This window comes from Marmota flaviventris, chromosome 2, assembly GCF_047511675.1.
Source record: "Marmota flaviventris isolate mMarFla1 chromosome 2, mMarFla1.hap1, whole genome shotgun sequence".
In the NCBI taxonomy this organism is placed as follows: domain Eukaryota; kingdom Metazoa; phylum Chordata; class Mammalia; order Rodentia; family Sciuridae; genus Marmota; species Marmota flaviventris.
This window is the reverse complement of record NC_092499.1, coordinates 27,517,466-27,532,448: the sequence shown is the minus strand read 5'-3', so window position 1 is coordinate 27,532,448 and position 14,983 is coordinate 27,517,466. Positions and strand designations below refer to the sequence as shown.

Below are 14,983 nucleotides of genomic sequence, written 5' to 3'. Positions count from 1 at the left end.
CAGTGAGTGTCTGACAAGTGTTAACTGTGAGGAAATAAAGAATGATGTTTAAATTAGGGGTTGCCCTGCTAAAAGATAGGAGATGACCAAATCTGTTCTCGCCTATCCATTTTGTTCACTAGACAATAGCATTCATACTAAAGTGTGCACATTCTGTTCTGTTGATATTCCACTATAAGTCATTATTAAGCCTCCTTTGTTAAGTGTTTGGCACAGCTGTTAGTTATCATAAAGACCTTTCTCACTTGATAGTTTTTCTCCAAACAGCAAGATCACATCTAATTTAAAAGGCCTGGTGTGTGAGTTCAGAGGGCAGGCAAGTGAGAGGGGTCAGTCCCACAGGGGGCCTTTTCATTGTCTAAGGGCCTGACCTCTGTTGCCTCCAGGGTCCAGGAAGAAAGACGATATACTTCAAAGGAAAACTGGGGACCAGGGAAGAGGTACTACTGTGATTTGTGACTATCTTCTTGTCCTTTAATCACTCTGCGCCTTGCTTCTGCACCTGATACCTGCAGAAAGCAGGTCAGAATGCCAAGGGATTGGCTAAGGAGGCTTCTTCTAAAGCCTGGTCTACTCTGGAGGGTGCAGCAGCCAGAGGGTCCCACACCCAGCCTCCACAGATGCTCCTGACCTATGGAGAACAGCTTTCTGTCCAAGAAAATTATTTTGAGTTTTTTTGGTGTGAAGACATAGTCCTGGATTTCTTTCACTTACCAACTTCTCTAACTAGGAAGGAAGCACTGTGCTGTTACTAAAAATGAATTTTTTTCCTTCAGAATTTTCAGGTCATTAACAAAATCTAGAATTCTTTTCATTTGTAAATGTCAAAATTATTACTTAGGACATTTTATAGGAGTACATTTTGCTTGGAATTTAAATCTAGATCATTCTTCTCTGAGTTTCTGTCAAAACCCTTGCAGCATCCTCCACTAATCTGACTTTGAAATGCTTTTCACAACCAACCTTTCTTCTTTGATTCCACTACCACTGCCCAGGTTTTAAGCTTATCTCCTCACATATGAATTTGTCATAATAACTAAAAAGAATGTTCTCGGGCTGGGGCTGTGCCTCAGTGGGAGAGCACTTGCCTAGCATGTGTGAGACACTGGGTTTGATTCCCAGCACCACCTTAAAAATAAGTAAGAATGTTCTGGATTATAAAAGCAATAAATGCCCACTATAGAAAATTTGGATAATATAGGTAAATTATAAGAAAGAAAATAAGTTACTAATAAGAGATAAATGCTGTATATTCTGAATTTTTATTTCCAGTCTTTTTTTTTTAATTTTTTATTGTTGGTTGTTCAAAACATTACATAGTTCTTGATATATCATATTTCACACTTTGATTCAAGTGGGTTATGAACTCCCATTTTTACCCCATATACAGATTGCAGAATCACATCAGTTACACATCCATTGATTTACATATTGCCATACTAGTGTCTGTTGTGTTCTGCTGCCTTTCCTATCCTCTACTATTCCCCCTCCCCTCCCCTCCCCTCTTGTGTGTGTGTTTATGGTTAAGGAAGTTTGCACCTATGGTATACAGTTTTGTGTTGTGGTTTTTAACTATCACAATTTTTTTTGAGTTATCAGCATGTTCCTGTATAATTATTTTTCAAAAACTGTTAATGAATAAATAATACCCTTTTACATGGAAAGAGAAAACCTATTTGACAATATTGTTGGCTATTTAGATCTCCTTTTCAACATTAAAAGCTTTGCCATATCTGTTCACTGTGGTGAGTAAGAACACAGGCCTGGAGCTCCAAAGACCATGCTCAAATTCTGCTCCTCACACCCATTCCCAGGCCTCATGCAATCCTAAACCTCAGTTTTCTTCTGTGTAAAATGAGGGTTATAATAGTATTTTTTACCACACTTGAGTTGATTTATGAGATATGTGTGATGTACTCATTTACGCAGAAGTTGACTCATAGTAAATTCTAATATTGATTGCTTTTGTAACACTGTCATTAATCATCAGCATTTTTTTTCTTATAACTCCTAAGAGCTAGATTATGGCATCCAAGTATACACGTATTGTACTTTAGTAATATATTGCAAAATTGATTCCTAGAAAAATTCTATCAATTTATAATTACACAATACCTGATTTCACCCTTTGTCATTGTTGTATATGTCTTTTTTATTACTGTTTAGCAATGTGACACACAAAAATTGTACTTTTAACTTACTGTATCTTTCTAATTTGCATTTCTTTTGTATGATTTACATTTAGCAATGCAAATTAGTTTAAAAATGTTTAATTGGCCAATCACTTATGCAAATTATGTTTTCACAAATTATTTATGGAAGTCAATGCCCATTTTTATTGACACTTCATTTTTTTATAAATCACTGAGTTCTTTGTTTATTATGATAATAATCATTATTTATAAATAAAGTCTATTAAGCATTTACAGATGAGGAAACAAGGGCCAGAGTAAATAAATGCCCAGTCATCCTTGTTGTTTTTATTACTTGGCTTAGTTTTTTGCAGCACCTAGCTCAGACCAGTGTCTTGCACATAGTAGGAGCAGAATAAGCCCACGTGCACTTACAAGGGCAGTCGCCATCCTTGCCTTTGTTCTTTGTGCACAGAAGCCATCCTCTCCTGTGTGCCTTTGTCACAGCCACAGCTTCAGCTCAGATGAGTCAGCATCTCTTAGACTTGATTGTTCTGATGTATTTTTTATGACACTTTTAATCAGGTTATTTCCTTCACTTCATTTCTAGGTAACAAACCTGAATTTGGCAAGTGGTGTCATAAACAGAAGCAGTGCTTCAACTCCCCCCAGCCTCCGACCTGTCCTCAGTCCTACTGGTCCAACATGGTCCATACAGTCAGACCCCCACGCTACAGAGAACCACTCCAGCCCCCCTGGAAGCAGGTACGTGAAGGACCCTGGAGATAGCGTTGAGTTGCATGGGAGGGGCTGTGTCCCAGGCAATCAGGCCCTTCCCACTCTGAGCTCTAGTAAGGTGGATGCTCATTTTATTTGTAAGACAACTTTCAAGAAAATCAAATGGAAAGGAAATTTCTGATGTAGTTAAGAAAATCACTTCTGGATGGATGCTATAGTTAATCCTTACTTCCAGTCAACATTTTCATGTTCTGAATTTTGGCATTTTATCCTTGCCTCCTGGAATCTCCTGTTTGTTTTTGTGATACTGGGGATTGAACACAGAGACTCTCTGTCACTGAGCCACATCTCCATTGTGTTTCAGTGACTTTGAACTCTTTTTTTTTTCCTTTGGAGGACATATTTGTTTTTTATGTTTTCATATAGGTTATATAATTAAACTCAAAACAGGTTCTTGATCCCATTTGGGAGGAGGGAAGGAAATAGTCTGTTATGTAGAGAGAAGTAGCAATTTGTAAAATACAAATAGATTCTGGCCATAAGGCAAACAACTTATGAATTAAAAAAAAAATCACTGTATTAAATTCTGGTCTCATTCTATATTTTAAGTATTCCTGTATAAAAAAAATCTAAGAAGTGAGTTCTCACTGCATCTTCCTTTAGTAGATTAAATTGCATCAGTCCCTGAGTCTAATGAGCTGGAGAGAAATGTGACCAGTGATGTCTCTGGCCATGGAGATTTTGTTCCCTCCAAATAAAAAAGCTCTACCCCAGGTGTCCCAGTGAGTCCTCACCCTGTGCCGGCCTCTCTCTCTTCTTTGCTGCTTTGCCCTGAGCTTAGGAGGGGGGACCAAAGACCTGGGTGTGGAGGAAATACTTGATTATTATTCAAATATCACTTGGTATCAGAATTAACTTCTTAAGGAGCTGATTTGGGACCAGAAACTCTGCCTGGGAAGCAGCATAAACAAAAGCACATCGCATCTCACCCTGGGACGATGGCTCTCAGAGCCACCGTCATTGTGGTCGATGTGCAAAGAGTTATCTCAGTTGAGAATTTTCATGCAGAGTTGGAGACCAAGGGGCACAACTGTTTGAGATGGGACTTCCTCTATACAGTTCTTTTCACAAGAGAAGTCTTATTTGGTGATTTATAATCTTCTGAGTAACCACATTCCTTGAAATACAAGTTATAAAAAAGTTCTGTTTATTCCATAGAGCTTTATTTTCTATATAAATGTTTCCAAATATTCCATTTTCATGTGAAACTCAGAGCCTGTTCCTATGGAGAACACTTTCATTACAATCTTGAATATTCTGTTTGACAAGGCTATAAGGCATTTTCCATACTGTAAACAGAACGTCAAAAGTCCACATTTTGGAGAAGAAGAGTTTTAGCACTTTTTATACTTGTAGATAGAATGAGGGGATAACAAAAATTATGGCTGGGTGGAGAGCTTTCTTGGAAGCACCTGCTATTGGTGAGATGCAGTATGGTGGGATCTGTGGACCTACAGGGATCTACAGCAGCACCAGGAGTGACTTTCTCCCAGCCAAAGTGCTCCCTGGGTTGCGGTGGAGTGGCGCACTATCCGGTTTACATCAGAGCCCTTGCAGCTAGAACGCAACCCCAAGAAATCCCTCGGTGCTTCCTTTTTGCCTTAGTTGTACCCACAACAGCCCTCTCTTTGCCTCCAGCCAGTGGTGAGGTCCCAGTGGGTCCCCCATAGCCCTGGGGAATCTTCCACTGCCCCCAGGTGACCTCTGCTTGCCAGGACAGCTGGAGGCTCAGCTTGGGAGTTTTAGTCCAGCAGCCCCAAGAGAGTCCTTAGTCCTTCCAGAGCTGGAGGGGCTGCGGGCCCTGGCCAGGGCACCAACACAGGGCTCCTTCTGATTTCCATTCCTACCTGGTAAGTCCCTCTTTTGTGGATATTTATTTAGTCTCTTATTGTTTTTCCTTTGTAGTGAGGGTGACTAAGTTTGGTGAATATGGGACTCACAGCTTAGAGATGTGAGTTTTATTACTGGTTTTGACACTAAGTGACCCTAAGCTATTCATTGAATCTTTTTATTGGGTAGGCATACTTACATGTAAACTGGCCTATTTTGAGAGCTTTTAGATCGCCCTTAAAGCACTTTGATCTCCCTGAAGTGGGGGCTAGGTAAATAAAAGGTACTCTTACTAGTTTTTCTACAAATGCAGCAGTGAATTCCAGTGCTGATAAACTCTGCTAACTCACTCAACTCGAGGCTGCCTGTGAAGTGTAATGGGAAGTAGCGAGAAGCCCGCTGCTGGCTGTACTTTTCATCTCTCCGTCTCGGAGAATTCAGTGACTTGGTAGCCACAGGAATGAAAACTGGTGACTCACGAGAACTCTGCAAATAGTGTTATTTTTCATTTCCCCATGGTGTTGCCATTGTTCTCAATTTTATGGATCACACAAGTTTTCACCAGACAAACCTTGTTCTTCCCCCGCTGTTGGAAACCACCCCAAATGTAGCCTCAGGGCTGTCGTCTCCCATTGGGTCAGTGTGAGCTCAACCCAGCTCCTCAAATCCCCTGGTTCCTTTGGTCTGTCTGGAGTCCCTGTTCAGGCTTTGTTGTGGGAGAGGAAGGCAAAGAGCCCACAACTTGCCCAGACAGTCTGAGGCCTGGCCACGCAGCCTGCAGTTCCCTAGACACTCGGGAGTTGGACTTGGCCAGCCATTCCTCTGTTGTTACTTTCAGAGGTAATAAGTGAGATTAATTGCAGGCCATTCTCCAGAAGAGAGAGGAGTTAGGGCCAAATGCAGTCACATGCTTAGAAGCCTGAGGTGTGCCTCCAAGCAAGGCCAGCTTAGAATTATACAGCAGGGACTCCAGGATGCAGGTACCACACGTTTATGACCTCTTTTTTCTTTAAGCCATGTTTCCGGTCTCTGGATTCTGATACCTGGGTATTTCAGCTTTTCTTTAGCCAATGAGAAAAGTTGGATTCTTTGAGCTGCCTTTTAATTATCCGTTTTCTGGGCACATGGGGAGTCATTAGGAGCTGAGAACTGATGTTTGCGGCATCCCCTCATTCCTGCCAGCCTCCCATGGAATGGGGCCGTGCCAGGGAGGAGAGTTTTCTAGGTGAGGAGCCCTCCGTGGGTTCAGAGTGCATTTTTCTTTGTGAGACCTGGAAGGGTTACTGTGAAGTCTTGGCTGCTGCTTGGAATGATTTGGGAAGGACAGGGCCTCAGACAGCTTGGCAGGAACCTGAGGCCCTGTTTTTTCCAGCCCAGCCCTTCCTTGTGGATGGAGCTGTCAGGGAATCCCACGAACGTCTGGCTTCGGCCCCTTTGTATGTTCTTCAGCATTTGTCACTGGGTTATTTTTATCCATCTCTGGCTTTTTCACACACGCATCCTGGGGATTTGTCTGTTCCTCGATATTAAAGGTGGGGGAAGTTGACAAAAGAGGGCAGCCACAAGTTGGTTCCTGCTTTTTGTGATAGGGCAGGGCTCTGTGGGCATGGCTGCTGGCCTGGCCAGCTCCCACTCTCCAGTGAACATCTGTGTGTCAGAATTTTGAATTCTATGGAAGAATGGGAAATCTTAGAGATTTGGGGCCCTTTTTGATGTTACCCTGTCCTTCTACTCTTTAGTAGTTGATCAAAGAGTTTGCTGTCCTGCCATACATAATTTTTAGGAAGATATTTTTCAGAGCTTCTGATTCCAGTTGAGCTAATACTCTTCTCCCTTCCTTTAGATTATTTCTTACAAATGTTGCTGGAGATTCAAGTCTCTGACTTCTCAGAGTCAGTTCTCAAAAACAACGGGTTTGTTAATTTCTTTCTTTCTTTTTTTTTTTTTTTGTAGTTGTAGATGGACAGAATGCCTCTATTTTATTTGTATATGGTGCTAAGGATCAAACCCATTGCCTCACGTATATTAGGCAAGTGCTCTGTCCCTGAGCTACAGCCCCAGCCTGTAATTTCTTTTAAAAATATGCCCTATGGGGCTGAGGTTGTGGCTCAGTGGTAGCGTGCTCACCTAGCATGCGTAAGACACTGGATTCGATCCTCAGCACCACATAAAAATAAAGACAATAAAGTCCATCAACAACTTAAAAAAAAAATGTGTCCTATGCATTTTCTGTATGTCAGGCATTGTTTGCTGCTGGGGAATAGCAATAAATAGAGCATTTCCTGATCTCACAGAATTTCCATGTTCTCAATGCAAGGTTGGGTGCTAGGTAGGATCCATGGTACACATGAAGCAATTAGAGAACAGTATCTGGCAGCAGGTAACAAAGATCTCAATTTCATTGCACAATTAGAAGAAAGATTGTCAGGAAGAGCATGTAGGAATTCAGTCCTGCCCCGTGATGGGCTACAATTGGGTTGTACACGAAGTGAAATGAGCCATTCACAAGAGGACAAATAACATATGAGTCTGCTCATGTGAGGTACCTAAAGTGGTCAAGAGCACAGAAACAACACAGGAAGGTGGTTGCCAAGGACTAGGGGGAGTGAGGAGGGGGACTTCTTGTTTAATGAGTATAGGGTTTCAGTTTTGCACAACGAAAATGTTCTAGAGACCTGTCGTAGAACAATATAAATGTACTTAACACTCCTGGACTATACACATAAAAATGATTAGGTACTAAATATAAATTATGTGCTTTTTACTACAGAAAAAGAAGGTAAACAATGAAGAATTTCCAAGACAGCCCCCACAGTTCTGCAAAAATTGTACAGTGACTTAAACGACAAGGTCCGATCTTTCCCTATGTGTGAGGGCATTATTCTGGAACCAGTCCTGCAGTGTTTCTCTTTCTTTAAAAGCATGCCACCAACTTGAACCAATTCCATATAACTGAAATTAAAAAATAAAAAACATAAAAGCAAGTGACCAGTGACACTTGCTGGGATGTAGTGAGGTGGAGAGGGAAAGGACTTCATTAAGTCAGACAGACCTGGGTTTGTGATATTGTGTATGTGACCTTGGGTATGTTACTTGGCATCTCAGAGCCACAATTTCCCCATCTTTTTAAAAATGTGCATAATTAACACTTGCCTCATTAAGTTGTTAAAGATTAAGTTGAGTTGTATATGTGAAATTAGCCAGCACAGTGCCTGGGTTTTGGTGTAGGATATTGATAACCCTTAGTTCACTTTCCAGAAAAAAAAAAAAAAAAAGTAAATAAAAGAAGGAAAGAAACTTAAAATTGGACTTGCTTGGGTTGCAGTGTTGCTCCACCACTTAGTTTGGTGCCCAGTTTAGAGAGAATAGTCCCCTGCCCCGGGCAGCACTCTGGACCAGGCTGCACTGTGCAGAGGCGCCCGTGCAGCGGGTGATGGGAAGGCATCAGAATGGGCCCAAGAGACTCTTCCTTTCCTCTGGCCCTTGTGGAAGGGTGGCTTCTCTCTGCACAGCAGGCCTTCCTCTCTGCTATCTTCTGAATGTTGAAATTTCCATCCCAACTCCATGTTCCAGCCAGTAAACACTCATATTTTCCATCCATCCTGGGGGTCGAGCTTTGGGAGAGTTTTTCTCTGGAGGAGTTTGGAGCTTATAATTTCGTACTTTATCCTGTTAAATAAACAATGTTCTTTAGCCAAAGAGCACAATCACAAAAAGAAACTACTTGTGGGGGAAGGGGACCAAAAAAAAAAAAAAAAGCCCAGCTCTTTCATGTTCAGAGTTCTGTAGAAGTGATATTTCACTCCGTCTCCTTCGTTCTTTCCCATAAAATAAAGTTTGCCTGACCTCCTTCTTTGTGAGTCTTAACTCTCACTGTTTCTTCCCACTGAGTAAAACGTTTGGTTCTGTCTGAAATTCATGTGCTGCTTTTCTCCTGCAGCCAGTCACGTACCCTTTCAAGGGCTGTATTCTGTGGCATTTCAGGCTCGGTCACAGGTTCCCCAGCTCCTCATCCACCAAGGGAGCTGAGTGTCATCAGTGTGCCCAGGCCAGAATGACTGGCTCCTGCCATTTGAGGCAGTGTTAATAAACCTAGGAAATGGGCCCAAGATAGCTGGCCGGCTGGCCACCATTCCAGGGCTGTGACAATGTAGCTTTGGGAACTTGGGGCCTCGCATTAGCAGTAAAAGCAGTGGATCTTTCTTATCCACAAGTGGAAATAAAATGCGGATTGCTTTATATTACCAGTGTCAGTTTTTCTAGATTTGTTTGCCTCCTTCGCCACCTCCTACTCACCCCAAAATATTAAAGATAAACTACCTTACGTTTCCTCTGAATGAACATGTGTGTGGGTGCATGAGTCCTTGTTAGAGGCAAGTTTCCATCTTATTTAACTGCTTCCCTTACAGTTTTAATAGCTATCAAAAATTGATGATTATTTTGGTTTTACTAGACCTGAATGACAAAGCTCCATAGAAGACTCTTTCTAGAATCAGGAATTACAGCCATCCCTCAGTAGCCATAGGGGATTGGCTCCAGGACCCCTACAGGTAACAAAATTTGGGAATCTCAGGTCCCTCACATAAAATGCTGTAGTTGTATATAGTCTACGCAATCCCCCATGTACTGTGACTCTCCAGATTACTTGTAATAACTAACATGATGTAAATGCCGTTTAATAAACTATTATCCTGAATTATTTAGGGAATAACAACAAGGGAAAAAGTTTGTACATGTTCAGTACAGACACAATTTTTAGAATATTTTTGATCCAAATTTCGTTGACGCCTACAGATACTTAAGGCCTACTATATATTAGAGTTGCTTCATTTGTAATTCAGTTTAATTCTCTTCTTAAATGTTTTTTTTTTTTTCTATTAGCCTCTATCCTTGAAAGTTAATGGTGTTTTACCAGCCTTGAAAGAGCTTGGAAACAATCACATTGGTGAGAAGACACTGTAGCTTTCTTTCCCACTCCTAGGGAGAAACCCTGATGGTCCATTTTAAAGCTACCTGGTGTTGACTAAACAAATTTTGGAAGGAAGACGAGCCAGCTTTCCTGAACCTTGAACCAAAGATCTCATGCACCCTTCTGCCCTTTTTTCTCTTTAAAAGACTGCCCGCATATTACTAAGTATAGATAAAAAATAGAGCTTTTCCCCCTTAAGTTTTAGAGTTTTCAGAGGCTAAAAGGAAAAATCCTTGCATCTGTGTTTTAATAGAAGAAAACAACAGAACTATAGCACCTGAAAAGGAATAAAAGTTGGATCTTCCCTGCAGCAGCTCTGAGGAGGAAAGTTTTGATGTAGGTTCTTGATAAATTTTAGTTCCCGGGGCTAGGGTTGTGGCTCAGCTGTAGAGCGCTTGCCTAGCATGTGTAAGGCCCTGGGTTCGATCCTCAGCACATAGAAGTAAATATATAAAATAAAAGTATTGTGTCCAACTACAGCTAAAATAAATAAATAATTATTTTTTAGTTGTAGTTGGACACAATCTTTATTTTTATGTGATTCTGAGGATCAAACCCAGGGCCTCACATGTGCTAGCCAGGTGCTCTTCTGCTGAGCCACAACCCCAGCCCTAAAAAATAAATATTTTTTAAAAAGTTTAGTTCCCTTCCTTCCTTCCTTAAAAGAGAGAAATGTTCAATTGGACTTGCTTGGAATATAGTATTTGCAACACAGAGTAATTTGGTACCTACTTCAGAATCTACCTGTCACAGGGCTGGTTTTGTGGCTTGGTGGTAGAGCTCTTGCCTAGCATGTGTAAGGCACTGAGTTCCATTCTCAGTACGGCATATAAACAAACAAACAAATAAATAAATAAATAAATAAATAAATAAAGGTCCATCAACAACTAATAACAATACTTAAAAAAAAAAGAATCAGCTGGTCACTACTCACATGTAGCATCATTGCCGAAAAAGTAGTAATGCTGAATCTTAAGACTAAGAGTCAGTCATCATATTTATATTTATTGTGTGAAGCAAGTGTTTATATATTAGTGATTACAAACCATTAAAATGCCCCTAAAAGAAAGATAACTAAAAGAAGCTAAGCTGAAAATCTTATTTAAACAAGGAGCCAACTTTCTTTGGGAGGTGAGAGTAGGACTAGTGCTGGAAGAGAAGCAGCAGAGAGCTTAGAGGTTCAAACTGTCCCACCCCCTGCAGGCTCAGGTATTCATAATAGGCAACAGAGCTCTTGTCTTATTTAGAGTGTGCTTATGCTTCAGAGGCAGTAAATTTGTGATTTGTAGTTTTCATTAATTATCAGGCTAAGACTTTATTAATTTGGCTTCAAATACAATAATACCACATTTGGACTGTTTCTTAAATAAGTTTTACATGCCAGGCACAGTGGTGCTTGCCTGTAATCCCAGCAGCTTGGGAGGCTGAGGCAGGAGGATCGCTAGTTCAAAGCCAGCCTCAGCAACTTAGCAAGGCTCTAAGCAACTTAGTGAGACCCTGTCTCTAAATAAAATATAAAAAGGGTCGGGGGATGTGACTCCGTGATTAGGTGCTCCTGGGTTCAATCCCCAATGCCAAAAAAAAAAAAAAAAAGTTTTCCTGTCTTTCTCTGAGGAGAATGAAATATAAATGAGTCTTAATGATATGACTAGAATTTAGATGAGAAAGCATAGCATAGCAGGTAAGGAAGCCTTAAAGGGGGTTAATAATGGGCAAGGACCTAAAGGTTGGAGGAGAGCATGCCATGTTCTGCACTGGTTCACACCAAAGAAAATGGAAAGACCTTCCCCTGTTGTTTAGGCCTCTCAGACCTCTTACTAGCTGCTTGAACCCACCATTGCCTTACGCATCTTGGGAAGGTACCCAACACTGCTATAAGCTCCAAAATATTTGTCACCTTCTTTATTAAATATTTAGTAGATTAAAATAATTGAAAAAGATGGCAGCCAGTTCACACAGGCTGGGAGGTGACTGCACCAGAGCCACCAAGGCCAAGTGTTGCCTGATTGGGTCTGGAAATGGGATGCCAAGCCTCCTCAGGGAAGACCGAAGTCTCAGGGGACTCTGCAAGCTGCTGGAGGATGCTCACCACCATAGTGGCTGCCCTGTAGGATGGCCCCAGGCCCCATAAATCTACCCCCGCCACAAGTCTCCAACACCAGCCAGCTGAATGCACGCAGAATGCGGGTGTGGAGACACTCTGGAAGCATCAGTTCACCTGGCCCTTCTCCCAGTCCATGGGTACAATCAAACCAAGTCTGCCCAATTGTCATAAAATAATAAAAACACAGGGGATATGGGGACGGTTAAGAAGACACTAGAAAATAATTATTGGAGTACAAGTGAATGTATGCAGGACCTCAGCTCTTCGTTTTTACCAATTGTTAGAACAAGTGACATGATTACAGTCAAGAGGACAAGAATGCTCAGCTGTTGGAAGGCTCTTTTTCTCCATGTGACAGGATGAAGACTGGATGTTTTCTTCTTTTGGAGGTACTGGGGTTCGAACCCAGGACCTTGCTGGGCAAGTGCCCCGCCACTGAGCCACATCCTGTGAAAGCTGGGCTTTATTCAAGATTTTCCACATTAAAATATAATTGTCTTGCCCTTGCCTGCTCCACCAAATTTATTTTAAATTTGAAATGAAAGCTCTCTTAAGCTAAAAAAAAAAAGTTTTCTTTTTTAATAGAGATGGTGTAACTAAATGTTTCATCTGGGGAATAGTTTTATCTGATATTTGTTCAAATAACATTTCCCCCCAGAGTTAACATGGAATTATTGAATATCTCCAAAATGCAAAGTGTTAGGCAGGGCTCTGAAGGAGCTCTTTTGGATAAGATTCCTCCTGTCCTCTAGGAAGAAAATTAGTAATCATGTGAGTTACTAATGTAAATACTATAAAGGAATATGTGCTTTAGTGTTGAACAGGGGGATTATACTCTGGTGTGAGAATTTAGAAGAGAAAGTGATCACTGTAGCTGGAGAAGCTGGCAAAAAGTTCAAGGAAAAAAAGATGGGAGGTGACCTAGAAGGGTGGACGGGGCTTGAGAAGCCACGAGGCTGATGTGCATCAGTTAGGTGATGATTACACATTTACTTGGTGCCTGTCACTGTGTGAGGATCTGTGAAAGAATCAAAGAATTTTGATTCATGCTCCTATTAAGCTAGGGTTGACAGGTCAGCAGGGAAGTGTACTTAACATTTTTGTGTGTAAAGTACAAACTGTTTGACTTCAAGGGGCATTGGAATTCACTGCAGTTCATGATCCAAAAGGTCTGCACTGAGCGGAAGGATACAGCTCTACAGAGGAAGGGTTAAAGGCAGGGTTCACACTCAGTCCCAGGTTGTGTTCAGGCTACCGACAGATGAAGAGAAGAAGAGGAGAGAAGGTTGATGTTTCTGTTGGAAATAATTAGTCAAAACCCTCTGAGGTTCAAGTGATAGACTGAAATTATTACCTGTAATGGATATTTCTTAGTCCTGTAACTAAAAGTTGGTATTGGGGGATTAGGAAGTATCATTGCTGATGTGCATCAGTTAGGTGATGATTACACATTTACTTGGTATCTGTTACTGTGCAGTACAATCTGTTTTCCTCCATATCACAACTAAAGGAGAGACTAATAGAAAAATCAGAGAAAAAGCAAAATATTCTTACAGATAAGTTGGAGAACATAGTTTGAGAATATGGCATGATTAGGTTTCTGCTTTTCTCAAGTGTTTGCTTTATTTATTCTGAATATTTTCTACAGATTATGTTTACTTGGATAATTTAAACAAAAATTTTCAGGAAGAAAAAGACTTTCTAACATGCCACAGTCAGAAAAACAAAATAAGCAAGTTTTATTGTACAGCATGATGACTATAGTTAAAAACAATGTATTATATACTTGAAAGTTGCTAAAAACGTAGATTTTAACTGTTCACACACACACACACAAATTTAAGGTGAGGCGCATTAATTACTTAGCTCAATTTAACCATGCCAGAATGCATATTTATTCCTTCACTTTGTACACCACAAATATACATATATTTTGCAAATTAAAAATAAATTATTAAAAAAAGACTAAAAGTTAATATTCGAAAAAAAAATGAATGAATGAATCTATTTTCCTGTCACCACATCCTCACATCTGTCATTCTATACTTTTAAGCTGTTAGTTTACTATTTGCTTTCTATCACTGAAGTTTTAAGTTTTCTTGATATTCTTAGTGCCTTGGTAAACTGTAGGTACTTAATAATAAGGAACACATTAAATAGGGGGATGAACGGTTGGCCTGTTCCATGGGGCTCCGCTCAGCCCTCCTGATCTCCAAGAAGATCAGTGACATTTCCCACCTTTCTGCTCCTCGTCCCTCATTTCCTGGACTCATGTTTTTAAGAGACATAATTCAAAAGGAGCTCTGGCTAAGTGCACGGTTTTAATTCCTAGAGAATGGACCTTTGCTGCCCTTTCTGTCCAAGTGAACTAAACACTAGAGAGCTTATCCATTGAGCTTAAAATCTTCCCTCCCTTTCCCCACCCGCTTGCTCTCTCTTCCCTTCCTTCTCTTCCCAAGTAACTAGGTCCTGTTGTTTCTCCTTTGACGCTTTTTCAGTTCTTTCTAGTTATCCAAAATCAAAAGCGCCCTATAAATAAGAGGTTCTCCCCAATCTGAGGGGCAGAGACAGGTTGTGGAAGAAGAGAAAAAAGCAGACAACCTTTCTTTTCCACTCCTACTCTCTACTCTGCCCAACCCACAGGAGTCTTAAGAGCTACTTCTAGAATATACTTGAGAGTGGAGGGGCATCTGCCATCTTGAGAAGCCCAGAGTAGGATAATTCTTTGTTAATCTTAACCTTTTCATGTTCATTGACCAGGAAGTTGTGTTCCTCTGATGTGCAGCTCTCTAGCTCTCGGGTGTTCTATTCTAATGATTTCTCCTCTCTGGGCCTCATTGAATATGCCTTCCGGCGTCCTCTATTTGAGTGTCAATGTGAAGGGAATACAGAAGGGAATACAGGCTTCCATCTCCTAGTTCTCATATCCTCTGTTTACTCTGATGAGACATTGCCACTCCTCCTTGTACAGTGGTTGTGTGTATACTTGTCTTTCTGCCCATATTAGATTATAAGCTCTCAGAGGGCCAGAGACCAAGTCTTTCTTACTGTGTGCGCCACACAGAGCGCTCAAATGAGTGTTTTGTGGATGCCTGAAAGACCAGTGTTGTTTAGTACGGCAACCACGAGCTATGTGTAGATAATTAGATT

The 14,983-nt window shown here is 41.0% G+C and overlaps 1 protein-coding gene across 8 annotated transcripts in view; it reads left to right on the top strand.

The window, feature by feature from the left end:
- Ttll5 (tubulin tyrosine ligase like 5) overlaps positions 1-14,983 on the top strand; it is a 261,390-nt gene that overhangs the window by 138,265 nt on the left and 108,142 nt on the right. For all 8 annotated transcript variants that reach the window (XM_071607650.1, XM_071607651.1, XM_071607649.1 and 5 more), the window contains one exon: positions 2,743-2,897. In XM_071607650.1, coding sequence (XP_071463751.1) covers positions 2,743-2,897 — 155 coding nt within the window. The remainder of the gene's footprint in view (positions 1-2,742; positions 2,898-14,983) is intronic.